The 27,428-nt window shown below is 38.9% G+C and overlaps 1 protein-coding gene across 1 annotated transcript in view; it reads right to left on the bottom strand.

The window, feature by feature from the left end:
- SPATA17 (spermatogenesis associated 17) overlaps positions 1–27,428 on the bottom strand; it is a 498,577-nt gene that overhangs the window by 180,989 nt on the left and 290,160 nt on the right. Inside the window, exons 5-6 of the mRNA XM_053712503.1 lie at positions 24,433–24,636; positions 6,004–6,152 (exon numbers count right to left, since the gene is read on the bottom strand). Of these exons, the coding sequence (XP_053568478.1) occupies positions 6,004–6,152; positions 24,433–24,636 (353 nt within the window). The remainder of the gene's footprint in view (positions 1–6,003; positions 6,153–24,432; positions 24,637–27,428) is intronic.

Genomic DNA, 27,428 nt, shown 5'->3' with positions numbered 1-27,428 from the left:
CACAACAGCAATCCTCCTAAGGCTTCCCTTTCTGTTAGTGAAAAGATTAGGAGGAGGACCCAAGGAATTTGTTTTTATTGTGGGTCTGCTAATCATGTAATTATTTTTTCTCCAGAGCCCCAAAACCTGCCAGCTCTGAGAAACAATCCTCTTCTGCTGCATTATCACCTACGCCTAGGAGAATTTCTAAGACAGAACTAAACCAACTGAAATCTGTGAGCACTACTCAGGGTACTAAGGGAAGTACTACCAGACTCACTGTCCAGAAATCCACTTTACCTGATGTCAGTTTTGGTGGTGTCTTTTTTGTAATAGGATTTATACTATCTGATTCTCCAGCAATCAAGGTTCAGACAATGAAATCGGTATCTATTTTACAGCACCAAGGTCCAAGATTGATTTTCATGAACCAAGTAAAAAGATAGAGATCTCTTCGAAATAAGTATACATTGCACCAGAATCTTTAGTCTCTTTTCCTTCTAAAGCTAACTCTGATGCATAGATTACAGTTGTGTGCTGACTGCAGCGAACGTGCAATATGTTTTTTATTTAGGATCCCTTGTGCATCTTCAGCCTCGCTAACCTCACCAGTCCTTATGTTATTAAATACAGGTGGCCCTTGTTTTACAACGGTTCAATTTACACCGTTTCAGAATAACAACCTTTTTTTCCAGTCATTTGACTGCTATTGAAAAGCATTGAGAAGCAGTGCATTTATTAAAATAGCCAGTAGGTGGAGCTGTCTGCTTGTGTTGCAGCAAAGCCAAGCAAGCTGAAATTAATCAGTTTAACCAGACCTGAGCTATCAAGCAGATTTCAAAGGAACAAGATCTTCCTGTCTATAAATCAGTCTAGATTGGAATGCATAGAAAGAACTGTTTGCAGAAAAATGCAAGTGAAGTCTGTGTTGTGTGATTATTTTTTTAGCTTTATAATGCAGTTTAGCAAATGTTTTTGTTCATTTAACTTAGTTTAATTATATATTCTGTGTTGTGTGATTATTTTATTAGGTTTATATTGCTGTTTAGCATTTAAAGTCTTCATTTCAAAGCTTTAAAAATAATGTATTAGGTGTTACTTATGGCAATTTTGAGAGGGGTCTGGAACCTAAATCCCTCACTTCCCATTGACTTACATTATAAACTGGGTTTCAATTTACAACGGTTTCGATTTACAACCATTCCTTCTGGAACCTAACCCCGGCGTAAACTGAGGGCTACCTGTACTATTTAATAACATAAGGACTGGTGAGGCATGCGAGGCTTCAGATTTGAAGTCAAACTCTCCTGTATCTTGTATACAGAATATCCTGTTCCTGGTCCTCTGTCGCTGCATAGTAATACTGAGGCCATCACATCTGACTCTGATGCCTACTCCCCAATTGAGGAGTTCTCTGAGCCAGAAGAAATAACTCCTCAAACTCCTCAAACTGCTGTATGGAGAGGGGGTCCATCTAAAGCTCGTAATTTCCATTTGTCAAAATCTTTTTCTGGAGTTGCAACTCAGGTTATGGGACAAAAATCTTGCCACACAAAGATCTGTTGGGAATTATCTCATTATTCTACCATTCTGCACTACTAAGGAAATGTCCGATGGACATTCTACACCTGTGGAAGCATCAGACCAGGAGGGGGATGCTTTGGAATATACCAATAAGCCACAGACTACTCTTGTTGCTCTCAGAAAATGGAATTATCCCAAAGTTTATCAACAGATTTTTTCTTCTGGCCTTGTTGAACTCCAATTCAGACACGTACATCTTAACTAAATTATGTGCTTCCTCCACCTCGCCTGGGAATGGTATATCCATGTTCTGCTGCTTCAAAATTGGTAGAAGTTAACAAGCAAGCCTCTCTGCCTTCCAGTTCATTTTGCAGCCTGACCACTAGTGACATAGAAGAAACCATACAAAACAGGGGGCGTTAAAGGGACACTAAACCCAAATTTTTTCTTTCGTGATTCAGATAGAGCATGCAATTTTAAGCAACTTTCTAATTTACTCCTATTATCAAATGTTCTTCATTCTCTTGGTATCTTTATTTGAACTGCAAGAATGTAAGTTTAGATGCCGGCCCATTTTTAGTGAACAACCTGGGTTGTCCTTGCTGATTGGTGGATAAATTCATCCACCAATAAAAAAGTGCTGTCCACAGTTCTGAAACAAAAAAAAAATAAGTTAGATGCCTTCTTTTTCAAATGAAGATAGCAAGAGAACAAAGAAAAATTTATAATAGGAGTAGAATAGAAAGTTTCTTAAAATTGCATGCTCTATCTGAATCACAAAAGAAAAAATTTGGGTTCAGTGTCCCTTTAATGTTCACGAGCGGGATGCCAAAGGGGGCACGCAGCAATTGGATAGACCCGGATTCATCATCGAAGACAAAAAAGAGAGTATGAATTGTGGGCGGCGGAACATTGCAATGTTTAACTACACTAAATGTGAATTATTTTAAAAATGAAGCGTCTACATTTATTTTCATGAATGAAAATGCCTCTCATTTAATGATTCATTATAAGTATTGTTGATGAAATTACCCAATTTTACCATCACTTTAACTGCTGATGGTATCACATTCCAGGATAGGAAGATTCACATCAGTGAGATTAAATCAGACACATATCTTGAAGTCGCTCAAGATCAGAAAAATGTCATTTCAACCTCTTCTAGATCGTATGCCAGTCTGTCTTTGATGCTTGTGGATATTATTCCTCCAGGCTGTGCAAAAGCCTCTGACAGAGCCATCATCTGCTTTGAAGACCTGCAAGTCTATGAAAAAGCTAAAGCCACCCAGTGGTCAGCTTTGAAAGAGGTTGTACTGTCATGCCCCCATCAGGTCTTTATCTCTGGTCTCCCATGTTTTATCTCAGTGACTTTACCCTGAGCCATTAGAGGGCTTTAGTTCTAGATCCTTTCCTGATAGCTTTCTGCTTTTTATCTCAGACTCTCTGGCTCCAGCTCCTGCCATTGGTAATGTGCAATTACCAACAGACTATTTAAACCTGCCTGGCTAATCAGCAATTGCCCTGTTATTCAGTCTACTCAGTCTGTGCCTTGTCTTGCTTAAGAAGAATCCTTGTTTCTTTCTGGTATTGACCTTGGCTTTTTTTTTATTCCGTTTGTGTGTGAACCTTGCTTTGATGCCTGATTTTGGACTGACCAGCTGGATTTTCTACCTTGTCTGTTTTTTTTTATAACTTTATTTTTGAAATTTTTCAAAAGGAACTTGGACAGCACCACATAGCATTATACAATAACAATCATCATAGAGCCTATTATAAGCAACAATAAACAGTCTCATCCATGTAGTTGAATCTGCTTTGAGTCCAGAAAGTTTTTTCTTGAGCCATGTGAGGCAGCCAAGCCTCATATATTACTATAACATACAAAACCACAAATAAAACAAAACAATACAATAACAATTAGTACCAGCAACTAGTATTAATGAGTTTGGAGGTGTAGTATCGCCAAATATATCATTACTCAGAAAAATACTTCCTAGAGGCACTAACGGCCCCATAGATTAGCTACTTGCTAACATCAGAATAGCAACCTTGCCTATTTTTTATAAACATTTTTTTTATCAGAAACTGTATATTTGAGTGTAACACTGATTGTACTTACGTTGTGTTTGGTGCAAATTAACCCAAAGAGCGCAAATTATGTTTGCCCTCAAGTGCACCCATTTAATTTCAACATGTAATATGCGCGCAAGTTAGCATAGTCATAATATTGCTTATCGCGATCCTTGCTTACTTTTTTGCAACAATTGTAATCTAGAAATATGTATAAAATAAAATGCTGATGGGACTTGACCTAATTTGACACATACTATTTCCCATATTTTTTGTAAATAAGTTTAAATAAGTTTGGGAAAGTTAGAATTTAGAGAGAACCATCCATGCAGAAGCCAAGAACTTTAGGAAAATGACTGACATAAAGTGTATAGGCTTTAAAAAATAAGTAAACAAATATTAGCCAAAAAAATAATTAATATGTGCAAATTTACTGGGTATGAGCTAAGAATACCCATGCTTGAAGAGGAAGCAACCCTAGACATCCTCTTCAGTCTTGTGTGGGGCTCGTCAGTGCGGTGCATATGTGTCCCTCTAGAAACATTCTGCAAAGGGTTTATGTCTGGTTTCCCACCATTATTCTTTAGGAACGTTATCCTAATCACAATTAGTATATACAAAAAGAGAGACGCACTGAACCAGAGAACAAACAAAAGCAAATTAGCTCATTCTGTGGCTAGTTTTCACCACATGAGCTTTTTACCCAGAATGTGCATTTCATAGAAAACTTTCCAGCAGTATATCAATCTGTCTCCTTGCTCACATGGGGGATGCAAATGCACCTCACTGAAGAGGCCCAAAGCATAAAACGTACATTCGGATTTGTTGCTTTCTTTCATTCAGAAGAGCATTGCCTTCTTTTTTGTGACTTAGAAATTCAGGAGAGATCCAGAAAAGGTTAAACAGATTATTTTTATTGAAGGGAGGATTATTAAAGGGGTTAATTTAAGCTCTTTATTTGTCTAACAAAAGAGGTTAAAAAACTCTTATATTTGTGGTTAACAAAAGGTGGAGCACAGTTCATATCACTTGCATGTTTGCATTGGTATTACAAGTCCATGGTTAATAGAATATTGTGGTCGCAGTAGTACAGTACATGCTACACTTTTCATATTGGATTGTTCACAGGCATTATGTCCCTTAGATAATACATTTTTATGAGGATCCATAATAAAATTCATACAGGCTAATGATGAAACTCAAAGCCAATGAAACACAAAAATTCCACTTACGTAATGAAATTTTTGAATGTACAATATCACTTGTACATTAGCAAGTGATAACAATTAATACGTAGTTTTCAAAAGCTCAAAAGGTGGATAGGATTGAGAGCAAGAACAACACTTAACCTACAACTTGTAATATGAACAAAATGAGTGCTCTACTACCTATTCCCACTGAAAGTATAGGAAACACTATGGGGCCTATTTATCATATGTCTGTCGGACCTGATCCGACACTGTGGATCCGGTCCGACAGACATCACTGAATGCGGAGAGCAATACGCTCTCCGTATTCAGCATTGCACCAGCAGCTCTTGTGAGCTGCTGGTGCAACGCCGCCCCCTGCAGACTCGCGGCAAATCATCCGCCAGCAGGGGGGTGTCAATCAACATGATCGGACTCGATCGGGTTGATTTCCGGCGATTCCTGTCCGCCTCATCAGAGGAGGACAGGGTTATGGAGCAGCGGTCTTTAGACCGCTGCTCCATAACTTGTGTTTCTGGCGAGTCTGAAGACTCGCCAGAAACACTGGCCTTCAAGCTCCGTTCGGAGCTTGATAGATAGGCCCCATAATATGAATTGGGTGCATATAATAAATGTTTACCACACTTTATCAACTGTACTCCACTTGTAATCTACAAGTAGCTACCTCAAGGGATTTAACAACATTATACATGAGGCTAACAGAAAGTATAACCATTGTTCTATATATGACTAACACTATTCTATATGTAGCAAGCAACGAGAGATAATAATTTCTCTATATGTGGTTGAAAGAAGAGGACAATCTGATTTCTTCATGATTCTCGCAGAAGTGGTTTATTACTGGTCTATATGTGCCTGATAAAGGGGAATAATAAATGATCTATATTTGACTCACCTAAGGGCTTAATCATATACTGCACTGTACATATGACTGGCAGAAGAGAATTATCAATTTTCCATAGGTGACTGAGAGAGGGTGTAAATTACTGTTATATATGTGCTTATGCTACTTTCCCCTTATATCTGTTTCCTGTCCAATACACTCTTTCTGTAATAACCCTTTCTCCACCTCTGTATAAATCTCTTTCCCTACTGTATTAATTCTATGAACGTTAATTTCTGAATTTAATAGGCTATATCATAATTCCTATCATAATTAAGGGATACATATGAAGAAAAAAACAAGTCAAACTGATTGTTATATAGACTCTACAGTACTCACATTTTGTCCTGGATGCGTTTACACCATTCCTCCCTTTTGATCTTTTCTCTGGCTTCTTGCTCTGAATTAATTGATGTTGCAACCCGCAAGGTTGGTTCCAAAGGTTTGTAGCGCTGCTGCAAAACCTCAGCAGTATCACGGAATGGTCCCTGACAAGCACAAGACAAGGTAACGTTTTACTTTGCTCTTCCAAGACACATTTTCAGTATCATAAAAAAGGCCTACTACTATGTTCAGCATATTAACCGTCTTAAAATAATGAACAATAACAATTCTTAATATAATTTACAAGTATAGATTTGTTTACAATTCTTTAGAACAAGTTATCAAATAATTCATCTACAAAATCCCCATAGACTTTAATGGTAATTTTCTGTACAAAATCATTAGGTAAGTGTTTCTAAAACACTGTAATTCCTTCATTTGATTTCATTTCCATCTTGGCTCACCCTAGTCAACATTCACCACAAATAAATGACTACTAATGGAGTGCCGAATGAGGGATGTGTAAACCATGACAAATTTAAAAATATAAATACTATAAAAACTATAAATACTGCAAAACGTTTATTAAGACAAAAAGGCTGAGTTGGGATTTGTTTATGAAATACAGCCAATTTGTAACGTTATTGAAAAGTGTTTTATATCTTCAACACTGCTGCTTTACTTGGTACAGATGGAGTGAAATCCAAGTCAGCTGCCCAGGATGAAAAGATTGCCATAGTAGAGAGAGCCATGAGCCTATCAGGAACTGGAACATTCAGCAGTTAGACTTTAATGATACATTGAACAATACAAGATGAAATGATGGTGTTAGTAGTAACATTTTTCTTATTATTTCCTTTAAGGATAACAGAATTTCTTGGAAAGCAGGAAATATGTTGTTCTCTTCAAGAAGATATGCAGACATATCCCTTTGGAGTATACAAAGATTTATGCTTTACAAACTGTTGACCTTTGATTGGAAGCTGGTAAGAAATATATCCTGATAGGAATAAAAGTCTAAGACAACTTTTAGTAAATACTCAGGGAGACGGTTTGCAACTAATACTCATATTCCTGATGTACCAATCTTTAGGGTTAAGTAACAGAGAAAAAAGTCACATAGTGATTAAAAGGTAGAAGTTATAAGTGCATCAAGGAAAAATATACCCACTGTAGGCAAGATATTTGTAACTACAGATAGGATAAGCGCACAGGAACATGGAAGTGCAAATTCTTGAGATCTATATAGATCAGGATTAACATATAAAGGGATATGTCTCACTAAGGGCCCAATGATCTAAAGGTCTCTGGGCTGGCGAGATTATTTAAGAATGTTCGCCAGTACTTCTATTTTCCATGTGGAATGAACTAAAGCTACTTTTTACCTTGGAAACAGGGTGTCTTGCTAAGGGGAATATACTGCATTTTCGTATGGGTAGGAGATGCATACGTTATAAAAGTTCACAATGAAAATCATAATTTTTAAAATCATACAAAATGAATAATTGAAACATTCGCACAAAAATAAGCAGGAAAAATTGTATCGTTGAGATACATCAAAAATCATAACAAAATTGTTTAGCAAAAACGTAAAAGTTGTATGTAAATTACTAAGGAATAAATCATATTAAATTTGCACATCATAAATCATATTTTAAATACACTGGATACGCAAAAAACTGAAATTTGTACTTATAAGTACAAAATGTAATTGTTGTTTAATCACAAAATTGGCTGAACAGAAGTGTTCCATGGGCGTGTATGAAATTGTCTGTCAAATCCCAATGTAATTATTTAAGTATTTCTGCCCTACAGATCTCTCTGTTTTTTTCTCTCAAACTAAAATGTGGCGAGATTGTGACAAATACTTAATACCCTAATAAAAAAACATGCATAAGAAAATAGGGGTGATGGTAAAATACTATATGCATAAAGCAGCGTAATGTGATTTTTTTTGATGCAGGATTAATTTTTTTAATGTCACCGATAACTTTGCTCTACCCAGTGAAGTTTCCCTTTCAAGCAAGCTCTATTACTTTCTAAAAGGAGCTTCTCGTCACTCGCAGGAAATGCCCCATTTTTAAGATTTCAGCCCCTGCGCGGGTTAGCAGGAAAAAACAAGTCTGACCCGGCAAAGTTTAGACCATCAGTCCCTAAGTGTAGGAGCACATCCATGAAATGTATGAAGATCAGAAATTAATAGAACTGGCCTCCAGGTCTCTTCCTTGTTCTTCGCCAGGAAAAGACATAGACAGAACCTCTTAATCTGCTGAGAAAAGGGAATGCTCTATATGGTATTGTTTATCAAAGGCGCCATAATATACCTGCGTACTGTCTTATTTCATTTGGCCCCAAAGCTTCAACCAGAGAGACATTCTCACTGAAGTAGCAGTTGCATCTAGTTTCAGCTACCAAACATAATCAACAAGCTGTGCATGAGGAGTATCAACAGCTTCACTTTCTTCTGAAGAAAATCAGCATTCGGTTACTTCAATAATTGAGGCCATAGAGATCTATTAAACATTGATGGTCTCTCTAAAAATTACAGAATCATCAGTAAGCATACAACTTTACAGTCTAGTAATTGATATGTCCACTGTACGAGGTAATCCAAAAGACTCAACAAAAGAAAATAATATATGAGAGATCTTAGCTGAACCTTGTAACTGTTTAGAAAATTCTTCTTGATAAATATCTTGCAGAGCTGGAGACAGTGGAATTTTATAAGTAATATGGACCTTAACTTTAAACCAATCCCTAGGTGAGGAGTTCCCCTCATGAACCTTAAAGTCTCTTTAAATATTCATATAAAAGATGATGGTTCTGAAATATCAAAGGCCATACAATCTTCATCCACTCTATATCTGAGTCATAAAGACAGCACATATCTTCTTGGCAGAATTAGAACAAGAGAAACATTTTTGCCAGACTCTTCACTATTATTTGATAGACAAAAGAAAGATGGTGCTGGCTGAAAGAAGACAAAACAGAGGTGAAGAAAAAAGCTTCACAGAAGATTACACAATCTAATATACTACAGCCAAATATTTACTGGAGCGTGAGGGGACTTGTAGTTGGTGACCCACCTGTGTTTTGTGAGTGGGGCAGTGAAGATGTGTTATAGGTGGGGCTGTGAGGATTTAGGGTGTGTCATGGGCCCTGAACGAAGAAGCTGTGGGCAGGAAACCAAAATACTCTGATAATTACCAGATGGCCAAGAAGCAGCCTATATTGCAAAACTCTGCTGGGCACTCTGGAGGTTAATGGGTTAATGAGATAAAGTACCACATCCTAGGTTCTGCATACAGATTGTGCTATTTCTACACTCTGTGAGATATGTTTTGTGTACTGCCATCGTGTAGCTGTCGTATTTGTGCAAAAACATCTAAATGTTTCTAAAAAACGGAGAATCTAGTAATTCATACTGTTCTGTACAATGCATTGCTATGCAGAACTAAGGACACACCAGATTCAAATATATACAGTATGTGTGCGTTGTGTGAGTGTATATATATATATATATATAAATAAAATCATATGTTCAATTGTCTGTCAACTAAAATACAGGTAATGTCAAACCATATTTTTTCCTTTTTTTTAAGTGGAATATTTTCCCTGAAAGGGTTTGAGATTGTACAAATAACAAAGGCACCTTTACAAAAACTACACCGTTGTAGCCAGCTGCCATGTTAAATGTTTCCAAAAGACTCCTCTTTTTATATAGGAGCAATTAAATATAGATATAAATTAACCTCCTGGCTGCCGGAGAACACTAAGCAATATGTTGCAGTCTCATCTAGCAGGCGAGGGGTTACAAATCTGAAGTTTGCACTAACAAGGCACAGCTGGAGTTACAGCACGCACTGAGTGAAAACTATAAGGATAATAAAAAGAAATGATTCACGCCTCATTTATGTTCACTTATGTTTTACATTAATAGAAACCAATAATACCAACCAGTTACCATAAAAGTCATGGACCGTAAATAACACAAATGACAAATAAGTATCATTTAGTTCTCAGCTGGACTGTAGGGTGGCTTCTTTTAAAGGATTTAATGGATTTTTTTATTTGAATTTTTAAGACATATAATATCTCGTTTTAAGGATATACTGGAAACTGTAAAAAAAGGGTTTAAAGATGTTTTAATTTTGCTGCCCATAGAGAATATTAAGCTTCCACTTTGTCATTTATTTTAATAAAGTGAACTCCCTAGATCTGTGTCGCTAAGACAGCTTCAGAAGTTTTATCAGTGTATGTCAATATGTATTAGCAGATGTAAGAAAGAACGGGCAGACACTCACGTAGTTCAGAATAAATCCACTTTTACTGTAACAAGGGCAGCAGTACAACAGAGCAACGTTTCGGGGCTTACACCCCCTCCTCAGGCTCAATACAAATGAACACATAATCCAACCCTTAATATGTATTAGCAGAGTCAGAGCTGTCTCTATTCTAACTGCAGTCCTATGCAAAATCCCCAACTGGTAACTGCTTGTACAATCCAGTTAGGAGAAAGGATATAACCCTTTTACACCACAACATAAAAAAGATCAGTAATTTTACAAAGAGGCCTAGATTCTATTGCCGTTGTAAACTGTTAGTAACAACAAGTATCTCTATTTAGAAATGTTATGTTACCACCAGTTTACAACTAGTAAGTGATGATTTATTTACCTTTCCACTACTTACATACAGATTAGTAATTTTACTCACCTTAACCGTTTAATGCCGTTGTATTCCGTCACAACGGCACTGGGCTTTAAAGCCGTTATGACGGAATACAACGTCATCACAAACGGCTGTCCTGAAGCCTACTAGGCTTGCAGGATTTGATTGCGGTCTGGAGGGCGTTCCTAGCGTCATAGGGACACCCTCTAGACCTGATCCCATAATTGAAATCTCGCGATCGTTTGCACGATAGCGTGATTTCAATTTGTCTACATAGGAACGTTGTTCCGATGTAGACTTTATAACCCTGTCATGAAAGGGTTAACCACCAGTAGATATGCAGGTATAGGTATATACACAAATATATTGAATTATGTATATAAGAATAAAAAGGACATCTTGTAAATAACAAGTAAGAACATTGGAATGTGAAATATGCACAGTAAATATACAGTAAAACACATATAAAAACAAAAAACAAATGTATATATGTCTAGACACACACACACACACACACACACATATATATATATATAAAAGTGCATTTGAGCCTTTGCAGTTAAGGAGCTGAAAACATGTAAAATCATTTTTATGCAATATCTATATTTAATAAAGTTTTTCTGTATTTACTATAAATTTTTCACATTTCAATGTTCTTCAAAAATGTTCTTTGTATTTAACAATAGATATTCCTATATATATGTATCACTGCCCATATCCAGTCTTTGGACAATTCCTGCCGCCTCCACAGTAACAACATTTACAAAATTTGCAAGATACGACTAAGACTTTAATTCACTCTCTCATCATCTCCTGCCTTGACTATTGCAACTCCATCCTATGCGGCTCCTTAGCTGCTGTCTATCTCCCTTACAAACCATAATAAATGCCTCTGCCAAGCTGATCTTCCTTGCACGTCACTCTTTATCTGCTGTACATCTCTGCCAGTCCCTTCAAGAAATCTGGCGCCAGTCGGCACCAAGTCAGATTTCATTAACGGCTATTGGCTAAGAGGTGGGAATGTCACCTCTCAGCCTAATAGCATTCTGCCGTGGGTTGCCTGAGCAGCTCAATGCGGCGAATGCTATAGCGGATGAGGTAAGGAGCATCATTCTTAAGACAGCTGCTTCTCAACTCCTGTTTCCGGTGAGCCAGAAGTCTCATGTGGAAAAACATAAATTATGCTTACCTGATAATTTAATTTTCTTCCGTGGGAAAGAGTCCACAGCCGCATTCATTACTTGTGGGATATAAGAACCTGGCCACCAGGAGAAGGAAAAGACACACCAGCCAAAGGCTTAAATACTCCTTCCACTTCCCCTATTCCCCAGTCCTTCTGCCGAGGAACAAGGACCAGTGGAAGAAATATCAAGGTGAACGGGTGCCAGAAGACTATACATGAAAAACACCTCAATAAAACGGGCGGAGGGCTGTGGACTCTTTCCCACAGAAGAAAAAGAAATTGTCAGGTAAGCATTCATCACAGCTGCATTCATTACTTGTGGGAAAATTATACCCAAGCCAAAGAGGACACTGAATGCCAAGAACGGGAGGGTAAGAGGCGGCCCAAACTTAGGGCACCAGGACTGAACCACATCCCATAAATAAAAATAAAGTCCCACTTCATCCAAAAGCAGGGAGCAAAAACTTGAGTAAAAAAGGGCCCCAAAGACACAAACGACAGTCCCAAAGGCCGATCCCATACACACACCCCCATAAGTGAACCCTGACCAACAACTCCCCAAAGGAAGAAGCAAGGTAGAGGGATAACTTAACCAGAACCCTGTCTTCCAAAAGACAGAGCAGACTAGCTCGGGAGACTCCAGAAAGCCTCACGAAAAATCAGAAAAAAGGGCATCATCAGTCAAACATGACCAATTCGGAGACCGAAAAAGAACAGAAAACTGCACAGGCGACTAAGTAGCACGCTATAGTGCAGCCACAGATAAAGGGTAAAAAAATCCCCTTGTCCAGCTCCCCCGCTGTAGGGAACCAAAGAGAAACTGAACCAGCAAAAACCAAGTTCCTAGACAAAACACCCCTCCATGGAGAGAAAATTCAGAGACCCCCCCAGAGAGCTTAGAGAGCACCTCAACAGGGACCCACTGTATCCAAAAGAAACAGAGACAGCTGACAAGTCAAAAGATGACCAGAACCACAGCTATAGGATCCTGAGATAAACAGGGACATCCTACATAACCACAGAACCACGCAACGAGGACCGCCAACTAACAGAAAAAAACAACCTGTCAACGACAGTGAAAAGTCCAGGGACAGACCACCCTTGAACGAGAGGGAGGAACCCACCAGCCACCTCGAAAGAGCGTGACCAGAAACACGGGCAGGGTCCCACCAAAACCAGAGAAACCTGAACCCAGAAGTCCATTTCCATGGGCATCTCCATCCCTGAACCAGGGACAAAATGAACACACCCCCAGAGAAAAAAATATCCCAAGGGAAGACGGAGGACAAGGGAAACCTTGCCCCCAACACAAAACTCGACAGAGGGGTCAAACTAACCCAAACAAGCCAGCCCCCAAAGGATCAGAGACTACCCGAGGTAGCAATCTCAGGGCCCCACAGCAGGTAGCGGTCCAAAGTGACCCTACCAAGGCACTACACAGGATGCTGATGCAAGGTTAGAACACCAGAACAACAAACCCTCAAAGGAAGTCCAGAACACATTCCCGAACATAAAACAAAGGCCCCGAGCAGCCATAAGAAGGAGACCAGACACTCCAAAGAGAGAAAAGGAAGAACCCCTTCCAGACGCAACCCGAACCCCAGAGGGAAAAAAATGGGAAAAGCATAGACAGAGCTATATCAACACCACCCGGAACCCCAGCCCAATCCCAGATCCACGAATAGACCCGAAGAAAAGGACCCCGACCAAAATTCAGGTCAGACACTCCTCACCCGAGGAAACAACCCAAAAAAAACATGAAATCGAGCAAAAACCTAAGAAAGGACCGCAAAAAAAACGCAGAACCGATCTCAAGGCGATAGAACCCACGACACAGAGCAAAACTCATTTAGAATCTAGGGTCCCACATCGGCACCCGACCCCAAGAGAGTGGAACATTCTGGAAAAAAACAGAACCAGAACCGAAATGAACAAGGTGACCCCAATAAAACTGGGTTCCAGCTAGAAGAGACCTCCAGCAGCGAAAAAGGCGAACCAGGCCCCCACGTGGCAAGTCACAAGCTAGCCAACCACACAGCACCTCTGCTGGATCACAGAGAATGCAGGCATGATCCCGTTATGTCTTGCATACTTTCAAGCGATCCACCACTAATCCACAAAGAGGATCCATTAAAGCGGAACAAAACGAGGTCCAGAGGCCTTAGGAGTCTAAAACCACCCAAAGGGTAGCAAGAAGACCAAGGCCCAAAAACCACCAAAGCGGAGAAGGCCCCGCCCCCCTGAAAGGAGAACCAAAGCAACACGGCGGAAGCCACCGACTCAACCCCGGGAAGAGAGAGGCATGCCCAATCTCTCCCAGTATGCAGACCCAAAGGCCCTGATGTAGATGTATAGAGTAGTTTGTGAAAACAAACAAGAAAACAAAAAAACACAAGGTTCTGCCGGACCTGCCAGGCGCAACAGGCATCACTGACAACACAACAAAGTGCACACAAATTCCGGACCCAACAGTCCGCGAACAACTTCCAAGGAAGTAACAAAAAGTAAGTCCATCCCAGAAATTCCAGAGGGAATAATCAAATAAAAAAATATCCTAACCGGATGAAAGAAAAGAAGGCAGCCCAAAGGCATGCGCCAAAAAAAACTCTGGGAAAGGACACGAGCGACAGACAAGAGCACCATTCCATGACACATTCCCTGACTGATAGAGGACAGGATCCCCCAATAAGTAAAAAAGACGACGGAGTAGAACGCACAGCCACGCGATCCTATAACGAAAGGTGCAACATGAAGGAATATTCACCCCCGGAGGAGACTGAATAGACCCACCCAAAGTCTGGACACCCGGGATAATTGGGCAAGAACACAACCGAGCAGAAACGTCCGGATCCTGCAGGCGAACCAGTGCCATCAATATATTGCAGCAAAAATGACCCGCCATCTCTAGGGTAATCAAACCACCCTTTGCGGAGGGAGAATTAACATTAGGGTTACCTGCAAATGTAGAGGAAAGGTGCTGTTGGGAATCCGCCGCTTAAAGGAACAGAGCCCCCAGAGGCTGATGGCTCAATAGGCCCCTGGTTCCCCGAGCCCGAGAAACCAGGTGCTCTAAGAAGGCACAAGAGATAGGACTGATAAACCTGTGTCAGTGGGGCCGAAGCACCTTCCTCACAAGAGGAAGAATTGGAATCAGAAACAACGACAGACTCAGCTTCAGAATCCTCCATGGTTAAAACCAAAAAGAAAATTAGGACAATATGAAAACAAACAAACGGCACCTGATACCCACAATGGCTGGGGCACTGACCACCTCCTATGACCAGATACAAAAGAAGCAGAAAATCTTTGTCGCCACACAGACAGGAATGCGGAAGCGTAACAAACCCAGCGTAACAACGCCCGGTCATAAGGTGAACCGTAAAGTCCAAAAAAGCGTGCCAGAAAAATGTGGCAACTAGGGCCTGCTAAATCCTTCAAGCAATTCTCATGTCTCAGCCCCAGAGCTGTACTATGTACTATGATACAGAGTGAGTGACTCTAATATATGCTAACAGCGGTTGAGCATTGCACTTAGCAGAATATTTTGTGGAAGTGTACCTTCCTTTTTTGATCAGTATTTGTGCTATTGCTAAGCACTCTAAAGTGCTTTCTGATCTTGAACTACCCACTAGACATACTCTGTATGGCCAATACTTGGCACTTCAGCATTCATCTTTTTTAATTGGTTTTATATACACCACATGGAGTGAATGTTTGTCACTATAACACATTTTTATATTTTATCATTATTAAAAGTTATGTTTTATTTAAAATACCCCAGTCCTGCACATCCACTCTCATAGAGAATTATTCTTAATAGTTCCACTTGAGTGCTCTGGTATATCCATTTCTTCTTTCTACATTTTTCTATGTTTATACAGGATATTGAGCACCCCCCACCTCCATTATTGTGATTAAGGAAAAACTATTTTTCCTCCCTAAGCATAGGGTCTAATTGTGTTGGGGAATTAATATGTATAAGAAAATACAATAGTATTTCTCTCCTTTAATTTCTAAAATAGTAAATATACCCCCATGACTGAAAGTCCTCTTTATTTGTTCCAATGGTAAATCCTAGTGTTTCACAAACGCTAGGATTTACCATCACTTTAATTATTTAAGTCGAAGCTGAACTTCACCTTTGTATTTAACCCCTTTGTGGGGTTTAAACACATAGCTTGAGCCCAGTTCTTGTTAGTGTTTGGCCACTACATGTGACCTTTGCCGGGTTAAACATATAGGCCTAGATTACTAATGAAGCACAAAAAATACTAGCACTATTGAGTGCTAACAACACTTAAGTTCAATCAATAGCAGTCATATTACTCATATGGCACTCATATTACAAGCTGAAAGTAAAATGAGAGCGCTCAAGTGAAAGCCTCAGGAGTGCTTACATCTGGAGGTCAGATAGCATGGCCACACTAACTCCCTTACTTAATAGACATCTATAGGATGCACTACAAATCTGCGCTATTATACCCTCCCTTCTGGTCACCGGAAATAGGTGCTATTACTAATGCAAACCCGATAAAAAGGGTTTAAATTATTTTGTTTATCATTCAGTAAATTATGTTTAGCTCACCCCATTGAAAATATACTGTATTGGGGGGTCCATAATATTGAATCAATAGCGATACGATTATAATCTGGGCTAAAGTAAGCTGAAGTCAGTAATGCAGACATTGCATGCTCTATTGATCAACTATATGGTTTTATAAGCTTCAAAAGCACCAACCTGGCTCTCTTACAGTTTTCTAGAGTTCCAAAGAATCTGAAAATATTCACAAAATATATAAAGCAAAAGGAGAGTTTAGTAAATTCTTCTACTCAGCTGCATTTAGTGTAAGAAATTCCTGTTTTCTTTACTTACAATAAAAGCTAATTCACCAAACAAATATTAGAAACAAATGCAACTCAACTCAAACCAATCTGTAGCGATTCAGATGTTTGATGATGCATATTCAATCTCAGCTGTTAAGGAAGTAGCAAAATTAAAGGGACAGTAAAATCAAAATTAAACTTTTGCTATTCAGATAACGCAAGGGCATTTACTCTATTTAAAATTGCTTTGTTCTCTTGGCATCCTTCATTGAAAAGCATAACTAGGTATGGTACAGAGCAGCAATGCACTACTGGGAGCTAGATGCTGGTTAGTGGATTCACATGTATGCCTATTGTCATTCACTCTCCCAATGAATTCCGCTTACTCCCAGTACTGCATTGCTGCTCCTTTAACAAAGACACCTAGAGAAAAAACATAATTTATGTAAGAACTTACCTGATAAATTCATTTCTTTCATATTAGCAAGAGTCCATGAGCTAGTGACGTATGGGATATACATTCCTACCAGGAGGGGCAAAGTTTCCCAAACCTCAAAATGCCTATAAATACACCCCTCACCACACCCACAATTCAGTTTAACGAATAGCCAAGAAGTGGGGTGATAAAAAAGTGCGAAAGCATATAAAATAAGGAATTGGAATAATTGTGCTTTATACAAAATCATAACCACCACAAAAAAAGGGCGGGCCTCATGGACTCTTGCTAATATGAAAGAAATGAATTTATCAGGTAAGTTCTTACATAAATTATGTTTTCTTTCATGTAATTAGCAAGAGTCCATGAGCTAGTGACGTATGGGATAATGACTACCCAAGATGTGGATCTTTCCACACAAGAGTCACTAGAGAGGGAGGGATAAAATAAAGACAGCCAATTCCTGCTGAAAATAATCCACACCCAAAATAAAGTTTAACGAAAAACATAAGCAGAAGATTCAAACTGAAACCGCTGCCTGAAGTACTTTTCTACCAAAAACTGCTTCAGAAGAAGAAAATACATCAAAATGGTAGAATTTAGTAAAAGTATGCAAAGAGGACCAAGTTGCTGCTTTGCAGATCTGGTCAACCGAAGCTTCATTCCTAAACGCCCAGGAAGTAGAAACTGACCTAGTGGAATGAGCTGTAATCCTATGAGGCGGAGTTTTACCCAACTCAACATAGGCAAGATGAATTAAAGATTTCAACCAAGATGCCAAAGAAATGGCAGAAGCTTTCTGGCCTTTTCTAGAACCGGAAAAGATAACAAATAGACTAGAAGTCTTACGGAAAGATTTCGTAGCTTCAACATAATATTTCAAAGCTCTAACAACATCCAAAGAATGCAACGATTTCTCCTTAGAATTCTTAGGATTAGGACATAATGAAGGAACCACAATTTCCCTACTAATGTTGTTGGAATTCACAACTTTAGGTAAAAATCCAAAAGAAGTTCGCAACACCGCCTTATCCTGATGAAAAATCAGAAAAGGAGACTCACAAGAAAGAGCAGATAATTCAGAAACTCTTCTGGCAGAAGAGATGGCCAAAAGGAACAAAACTTTCCAAGAAAGTAATTTAATGTCCAATGAATGCATAGGTTCAAACGGAGAAGCTTGAAGAGCTCCCAGAACCAAATTCAAACTCCAAGGAGGAGAAATTGACTTAATGACAGGTTTTATACGTACCAAAGCTTGTACAAAACAATGAATATCAGGAAGAATAGCAATCTTTCTATGAAAAAGAACTGAAAGAGCAGAGATTTGTCCTTTCAAAGAACTTGCGGACAAACCCTTATCTAAACCATCCTGAAGAAACTGTAAAATTCTCGGTATTCTAAAAGAATGCCAAGAAAAATGATGAGAAAGACACCAAGAAATATAAGTCTTCCAGACTCTATAATATATCTCTCGAGATACAGATTTACGAGCCTGTAACATAGTATTAATGACAGAGTCAGAGAAACCTCTTTGACCAAGAATCAAGCGTTCAATCTCCATACCTTTAAATTTAAGGATTTCAGATCCTGATGGAAAAAGGGACCTTGTGACAGAAGGTCTGGTCTTAACGGAAGAGTCCACGGTTGGCAAGAGGCCATCCGGACAAGATCCGCATACCAAAACCTGTGAGGCCATGCCGGAGCTACCAGCAGAACAAACGAGCATTCCTTCAGAATCTTGGAGATTACTCTTGGAAGAAGAACTAGAGGCGGAAAGATATAGGCAGGATGATACTTCCAAGGAAGTGATAATGCATCCACTGCCTCCGCCTGAGGATCCCGGGATCTGGACAGATACCTGGGAAGTTTCTTGTTTAGATGGGACGCCATCAGATCTATTTCTGGAAGTTCCCACATTTGAACAATCTGAAGAAATACCTCTGGGTGAAGAGACCATTCGCCCGGATGCAACGTTTGGCGACTGAGATAATCCGCTTCCCAATTGTCTATACCTGGGATATGAACCGCAGAGATTAGACAGGAGCTGGATTCCGCCCAAACCAAAATTCGAGATACTTCTTTCATAGCCAGAGGACTGTGAGTCCCTCCTTGATGATTGATGTATGCCACAGTTGTGACATTGTCTGTCTGAAAACAAATGAACGATTCTCTCTTCAGAAGAGGCCAAAACTGAAGAGCTCTGAAAATTGCACGGAGTTCCAAAATATTGATCGGAAATCTCACCTCCTGAGATTCCCAAACTCCTTGTGCTGTCAGAGATCCCCACACAGCTCCCCAACCCGAGAGACTTGCATCTGTTGAAATTACAGTCCAGGTCGGAAGCACAAAAGAAGCCCCCTGAATTAAACGATGGTGATCTGTCCACCATGTTAGAGAGTGTCGAACAATCGGTTTTAAAGATATTGTTTGAGATATCTTTGTGTAATCCTTGCACCATTGCTTCAGCATACAGAGCTGAAGAGGTCGCATGTGAAAACGAGCAAAGGGGATCGCGTCCGATGCAGCAGTCATAAGACCTAGAATTTCCATGCATAAGGCTACCGAAGGGAATGATTGTGACTGAAGGTTTCGACAAGCTGAAATCAATTTTAGACGTCTCTTGTCTGTTAAAGACAGAGTCATGGACACTGAATCCATCTGGAAACCCAGAAAGGTTACCCTTGTCTGAGGAATCAAAGAACTTTTTGGTAAATTGATCCTCCAACCATGATCTTGAAGAAACAACACAAGTCGATTCGTATGAGATTCTGCTAAATGTAAAGACTGAGCAAGTACCAAGATATCGTCCAAATAAGGAAATACCACAATACCCTGTTCTCTGATTACAGACAGAAGGGCACCGAGAACCTTTGTAAAAAATTCTTGGAGCTGTAGCTAGGCCAAACGGCAGAGCCACAAACTGGTAATGCTTGTCCAGAAAAGAGAATCTCAGGAACTGATAATGATCTGGATGAATCGGAATATGCAGATATGCATCCTGTAAATCTATTGTGGACATATAATTCCCTTGCTGAACAAAAGGCAAGATAGTCCTTACAGTTACCATTTTGAACGTTGGTATTCGTACATAACGATTCAATATTTTTAGATCCAGAACTGGTCTGAAGGAGTTCTCCTTCTTTGGTACAATGAAGAGATTTGAATAAAACCCCATCCCCTGTTCCAGAACTGGAACTGGCATAATTACTCCAGTCAACTCTAGATCTGAAACACATTTCAGAAATGCTTGAGCTTTTACTGGATTTACTGGGACACGGGAAAGAAAAAATCTCTTTGCAGGAGGTCTCATCTTGAAACCAATCCTGTACCCTTCCGAAACAATGTTCTGAATCCAAAGATTGTGAACAGAATTGATCCAAATTTCTTTGAAAAAACGTAACCTGCCCCCTACCAGCTGAGCTGGAATGAGGGCCGCACCTTCATGTGGACTTAGAAGCAGGCTTTGCCTTTCTAGCTGGCTTGGATTTATTCCAGACTGGAGATGGTTTCCAAACTGAAACTGCTCCTGAGGATGAAGGATCAGGCTTTTGTTCTTTGTTGAAACGAAAGGAACGAAAACGATTATTAGCCCTACTTTTACCTTTAGATTTTTTATCCTGTGGTAAAAAAGTTCCTTTCCCACCAGTAACAGTTGAAATGATGGAATCCAACTGAGAACCAAATAATTTGTTACCCTGGAAAGAAATAGAAAGTAAAGTTGATTTAGAAGCCATATCAGCATTCCAAGTTTTAAGCCATAAAGCTCTTCTAGCTAAAATAGCTAGAGACATAAACCTGACATCAACTCTGATAATATCAAAAATGGCATCACAGATAAAATTATTAGCATGCTGAAGAAGAATAATAATATCATGAGAATCACGATGTGTTACTTGTTGCGCTAAAGTTTCCAACCAAAAAGTTGAAGCTGCAGCAACATCAGCCAAAGATATAGCAGGTCTAAGAAGATTACCTGAACACAGATAAGCTTTTCTTAGAAAGGACTCAATTTTCCTATCTAGAGGATCCTTAAACGAAGTACCATCTGACGTAGGAATAGTAGTACGTTTAGCAAGGGTAGAAATAGCCCCATCAACTTTAGGGATTTTGTCCCAAAATTCCAATCTGTCAGACGGCACAGGATATAAATGCTTAAAACGTTTAGAAGGAGTAAATGAATTACCCAATTTATCCCATTCTTTGGAAATTACTGCAGAAATAGCATTAGGAACAGGAAAAACTTCTGGAATAACCACAGGAGCTTTAAATACCTTATCCAAACGTTTAGAATTAGTATCAGGAGGACCAGAATCCTCTATTTCTAAAGCAATTAGTACTTCTTTAAGTAAAGAACGAATAAATTCCATTTTAAATAAATATGAAGATTTATCAGCATCAACCTCAGAGACAGAATCCTCTGAACCAGAGGAGTCATCAGAATCAGAATGATGATGTTCATTTAAAAATTCATCTGTAGGGAGAGAAGTTTTAAAAGATTTTCTACGTTTACTAGAAGGAGAAATAACAGACATAGCCTTCTTTATGGATTCAGAAACAAAATCTCTTATATTATCAGGAACATTCTGCACCTTAGATGTTGAAGGAACTGCAACAGGCAATGGTACTTTACTAAAGGAAATATTATCTGCTTTAACAAGTTTGTCATGACAATCAATACAAACAACAGCTGGAGAAATGGCTACCAAAAGTTTACAGCAGATGCACTTAGCTTTGGTAGATTCAGCACTTGACAGCGATTTTCCTGTAGTATCTTCTGACTCAGATGCAACGTGAGACATCTTGCAATATGTAAGAGAAAAAACAACATATATATAAAGCAAAATTGATCAAATTCCTTAAATGACAGTTTCAGGAATGGGAAAAAATGCCAAGAACAAGCCTCTAGCAACCAGAAGCAATAAAAAATGAGACTTAAATAATTGAGGAGACTAAAGCGACGCCCATATTATTTGGCGCCTAAATGCTTTTGGCGCCAAAATGACGCCATATCCGGAACGCCGACATTTTTGGCGCGAAATAACGTCAAAAAATGACGTAACTTCCGGCGACACGTATGACGCCGGAAACGGAAATAGAATTTTGCGCCAAAAAAGTCCGCGCCAAAAATGACGTAATAAAATGAGGCATTTTCAGCCCCCGCGAGCCTAATAGCCCACCGGGAAGAGTCAAATTTTTGAAGGTAAGAAAAAATGAATAAATCAAAAAATGCATTATCCCAAATATGAAACTGACTGTCTGAAAATAAGGAAAGTTGAACATTCTGAGTCAAGGCAAATAAATGTTTGAATACATATATTTAGAACTTTATAAACAAAGTGCCCAACCATAGCTTGGAGTGTCACAGAAAATAAGACTTACTTACCCCAGGACACTCATCTACATATAGCAGATAGCCAAACCAGTACTGAAACGAGAATCAGCAGAGGTAATGGTATATATAAGAGTATATCGTCGATCTGAAAAGGGAGGTAAGAGATGAATCTCTACGACCGATAACAGAGAACCTATGAAATAGACCCCGTAGAAGGAGATCACTGCATTCAAATAGGCAATACTCTTCTCACATCCCTCTGACATTCACTGCACGCTGAGAGGAAAACCGGGCTCCAACTTGCTGCGGAGCGCATATCAACGTAGAATCTAGCACAAACTTACTTCACCACCTCCATCGGAGGCAAAGTTTGTAAAACTGAATTGTGGGTGTGGTGAGGGGTGTATTTATAGGCATTTTGAGGTTTGGGAAACTTTGCCCCTCCTGGTAGGAATGTATATCCCATACGTCACTAGCTCATGGACTCTTGCTAATTACATGAAAGAAAAAGCACATTTGATAATAGAAGTACATTGGAAAGCTGGACCGGCTTGGTCTGTGCTTGGCATGCCATGTGATACTAAGAACAATCCATCTTTGCTAGAAACATTCCTTCCTATGAGTCTCATTAGTCACAATATCTTTGTTTTTCTCCATTGCTTAGTGTGGAAAAGGTCTTCAGCTATATCACTACGTGTAAATCCTTTGTCTCTTAGATAAGGAAGAAACCGTACAAAATGTAGGAAGAGATATTTACTGCACTAAATAGAATTCAGTGCAATTTAGTCTTAGAGACATGAAACGTAATGACACTAACTTCAAGAAAATCAAATCTGATTAACTTTTGCTTTTCAACTGGAAAGGCCTTCTCAATCTCTGGCATACATGTAGTTAGTGAGGCCTTTGGTAATTACTTAGCATACCTTCAGAAAGTAGCAATATCTCTTGTCTACTCCATTCAACCTATCTTTCTTTAAGGACCTGGATGAGAATGAACCACTGGAACTTGATTAAGGAAATGCTTAATTGGAGGAAGAGTCAAAGGAGCACCACTTTGCACTTTGCAAACCAAGATTGTATGGGTTAAATTGAAAGGACTGCAAAGATTTCTAATTTTTCTTGACAAATGGAGGAAATATGTAAATCAAGGATGACTCCATTTGTGACTTTGTGAATCTCTCCTAGAACTGAAGATTGACATCTGTAGCCCTGATATTGATCACTAGTGCCCGTGTTTATTTTTCAGCTATGAGTTTTTCCAAAGCAATAAGAAGAAATGACAAGAGCAAGGGAGTAAAGGAATTATATAGGGGCGCGGGTGCAAGGAAGATGGTATAGGCTACTTATGTCAGGGTATGAACATTGTTTGCACGGATTGTGAGTTTTAGTCTGGTACATGGAGTAGAGGGGAACAAAGAAAAGGTGTAGAAATAAAGCAAGAATAAGTGATACAGTTCGAATAAAGAAATAGAGAAGAAATACTGTGTTTCATTCATCCAGTTCCTATCTCTGTAACCCAAAACCCAACCAAGTACAGAAAACAGCTCAGAGAAAAAGAAGCCTTAAACTTCAACAATTAATAAAGATATCAATGGGCTCAAACATTTGGTAAATCTTACTTTTAAACATTGGAATAATTTTAAACAACAGAATATAATTTATAACAGAAAAGCACAACAATCTCTTTAATACTGACTTATTAAGCATGGACCAATAAATACAGTATGCTTAAAAAGAGACATTGGCACCTTATATATACTGATCTAGGCATATTAAGAATTTATGAAACTCTACATTAAGTGAACTCCAATTCTAACGGTATTGAACATAATTTACTCAGCTATAAGGAATAAGCTATAATACATAAAATTAATAACGCATTTGTTAATATAAATTATTTGGTTAATCTATTCCTTAAACTATTAAATTACTCTCCAAAAAAAAGAAGGAAATTTAATGTTAATGCAACATTAAAAGGAGAAGAAAAACTATTACTACCTGTGGTTTATTTTTGTCAATTGGTGGAAGAGGTGGTACTGACGAGAAAAGAAATGGATGTCTACAATCTGACCAGTCAGCAATTTCCACACTTTTATCAGTTTGCTTTTGATGTTTCTTATGGCTTAGCGGCTTTGACCTTTCAAGGCGAAATTCCATCTCATCTGGATACTGTTTGAAGGGCGAGTTGAACACACCTGGAACCTAAGGGAACAAAAATTATTGTAAGTATGTATGAGTCTAAAATAAATGCCCAATTCTTTTATTTTTTATGCAAATAACTAGATGGAATCATGAATGCACAAAATGAATAAGAGCAATTAGTTCCTATTATGCCAATGAAGCATATAGACATGAAACAGCTTTTTGACTTTTTCCCCTGAGTAGTAGTAAGAGATTAATGACTATATAGTTCCTTTGGAACATACAGGTGTGTGACCAACCATCAATTATATTACTGGACTCTGTATAGGGAGATTAATAAACAGGTTTTAATGATGTCTGAATTTTCTTAATTTTGAATGTTTGAAAGTTTTATTTGCATAAACTGGTTTATACAAATTTATACTGATGTTTACATCCCTAATAGAAAATATTTACTCTTTCTTTCAACTAATTGGCAAGAGTCCATGAGCTAGTGACCTATGGGATATACAATCCTACCAGGAGGGGCAAAGCCTCCCAAACCTCAAAATGCCTATAAATACACCCCTCACCACACCCACAATTCAGTTGTTACAAACTTTGCCTCCTATGGAGGTGGTGAAGTAAGTTTGTGCTTGATTTTCTATGTTGAAATGCGCTTCTCAGCATTTTGAAGCCTGATTCCTCTCAGAGTACAGTGAATGACAGAGGGATGTGAAGGGAGTATCACCTATTGAATGCAATGGTTTTCCTCGCAGGAAATCTATTTCATAGGTTCTCTGTTATCGGTCGTAGAGATTCATCTCCTACCTCCCTTTTTCAGATCAACGATATACTCTCATATTCCATTATCTCTACTGATAACTGTTTCAGTACTGGTTTGGCTATCTGCTATATGTGGATGGGTGTCTTTCAGTAAGTATGTTCTCATTACTTAAGACACTCTCAGCTATGGTTTGGCACTTTATGTATTAATATAAAGTTCTAAATATATGTATTGTACTTATATTTGCCATGAGTCAGGTTTATGTATATTTCATTTTGCAGACTGTCAGTTTCATATTTGGTAAAAAAACATATTTAGGAAAATATTTTTCTTACCTAGGGTTTAGTCTTTTTTTCAAATTGACTGCTTTTTCATTAAATTTTCACTGGCAAAATTAGGCTTGCGAGGAGCAAAATGCTGATGTTTATTGCGTCATTCTTGGCGCGATAATTTTTTTGGCGCGAAGGTACGCCCAGTGATGCAAGTTCGTCATTTCCGACGTCTTAGTTGACACCGAGTTCCTTGCACAAGGTGTGTCTGCAATAATGCGAGTGTGTCATTTCAGATTGTTGTTAGTGCCAAAGAATTTCATTTTGTGTTGTGCCTCATACTTGGCGCAAAATAATTTCATTATTTAAAACCCCATTCCTATATGCCTCTTTCCTTTTTCTATGCCAGAGGGCTATGCTGTTTGCTTTTTTTTCCCATTCCTGAAACTGCCATATAAGGAAATTTATAATTTTGCTTTATATGTTGTTTTTTTCTCTTACATTTGCAAGATGTCTCAATCTGATCCTGTCTCAGAAACCACTGTTGGAACCATGCTACTGATAACAGAACTATTTTAAAATGCCACTTATTCATAGAAGGTAAAATATAAAAAGTGGCAAGGTTGGCACCAGTTGTTTTTACCAAAAACAAAAAAAAATTGGACCAGGCTGAATACAGGTGGATTCTATAAAGGGGCTCGCACACTATATATATCTCCAGTGAAATCAGTGGCCCAAAGGAATTTAACCATTTCAAAATACTTTTTACTTATTCAGAAAAGGTAAAATATATGATATACCATAAAATCTATTGGGCCAAGCTGAAAAACATAAATTATGCTTACCTGATAATTTAATTTCCATCGTGGGGAGGAGCGTCCACGGCTTTATTCATTACTGTTTGGAATTAAGAACCTGGCCACCAGGAGGAGGCAAAGACACCCCAGCCAAAGGCTTAACTACCTCCCCCCACTTCCCTCATCCCCCAGTCATTTTGCCGAGGGAACAAGGAACAGTAGGAGAAATATCAGGGTATAAATAGTGCTAGAAGATTAATTAAATTTAGGTCAGCCCAACAGAGCCATGGACTCTCCTCCCCATGATGGAAATGAAATTATCAGGTAAGCATAATTTATGTTTTCCATCTAAAGGGGAGGAGAGCCCACGGCTTCATTCATTACTGTTGGGAAACATATACCCAAGCTCTAGAGGACACTGAATGAAACTGGGAGGGTAAAAGGCGGACCCTAATCTGAGGGCACCACAGCCTGCAAAACCTTTCTCTTCCGCAGGAGCAAAAACGTCAAATTTGTAAAACTTTGTAAAAGTGTGTAAGGAGGACCAGGTAGCCGCCTTACAAATTTGTTCCATAGAGGCCTTATTCTTGAAGGCCCAAGACAAAGCCACAGCTCTAGTTGAATGATCCGTGACCCTCTGAGGAGGCTTATGTCCCGCTGTCTCATAGGCCAAGTGAATCAAGCTTCTCAACCAAAAGGACAAAGAAGTAGAAGAGGCTTTTTGCCCCTTGCGCTTCCCTGAATACACCACAAAAAGAGATGTAGACTGTCTGAAATCCTTTGTAGCCTGAAGATAGAACTTTAAGGCACAAACCACATTGAGGTTATGAAGTAACCACTCCTTAGAAGAAGAAGGGTTAGGACACAAAGAAGGAACAACTATTTCCTGATTGATTTTACGGTTAGACACCACCTTGGGAAGAAATCCCAAACCAGTGCGAAACACAGCCTTATCCGCATGAAAAACCAGATAAGTATGCTCACATTGCAAGGCAACAAGTTCAGATATTCTGCGTGTCG

The sequence above is a fragment of the Bombina bombina genome, chromosome 4 (assembly GCF_027579735.1).
Source record: "Bombina bombina isolate aBomBom1 chromosome 4, aBomBom1.pri, whole genome shotgun sequence".
Taxonomy (NCBI): Eukaryota; Metazoa; Chordata; class Amphibia; order Anura; family Bombinatoridae; genus Bombina; species Bombina bombina.
Note: the sequence above shows the minus strand (reverse complement) of the source record. Positions and strands in the feature narration are given on the sequence as shown.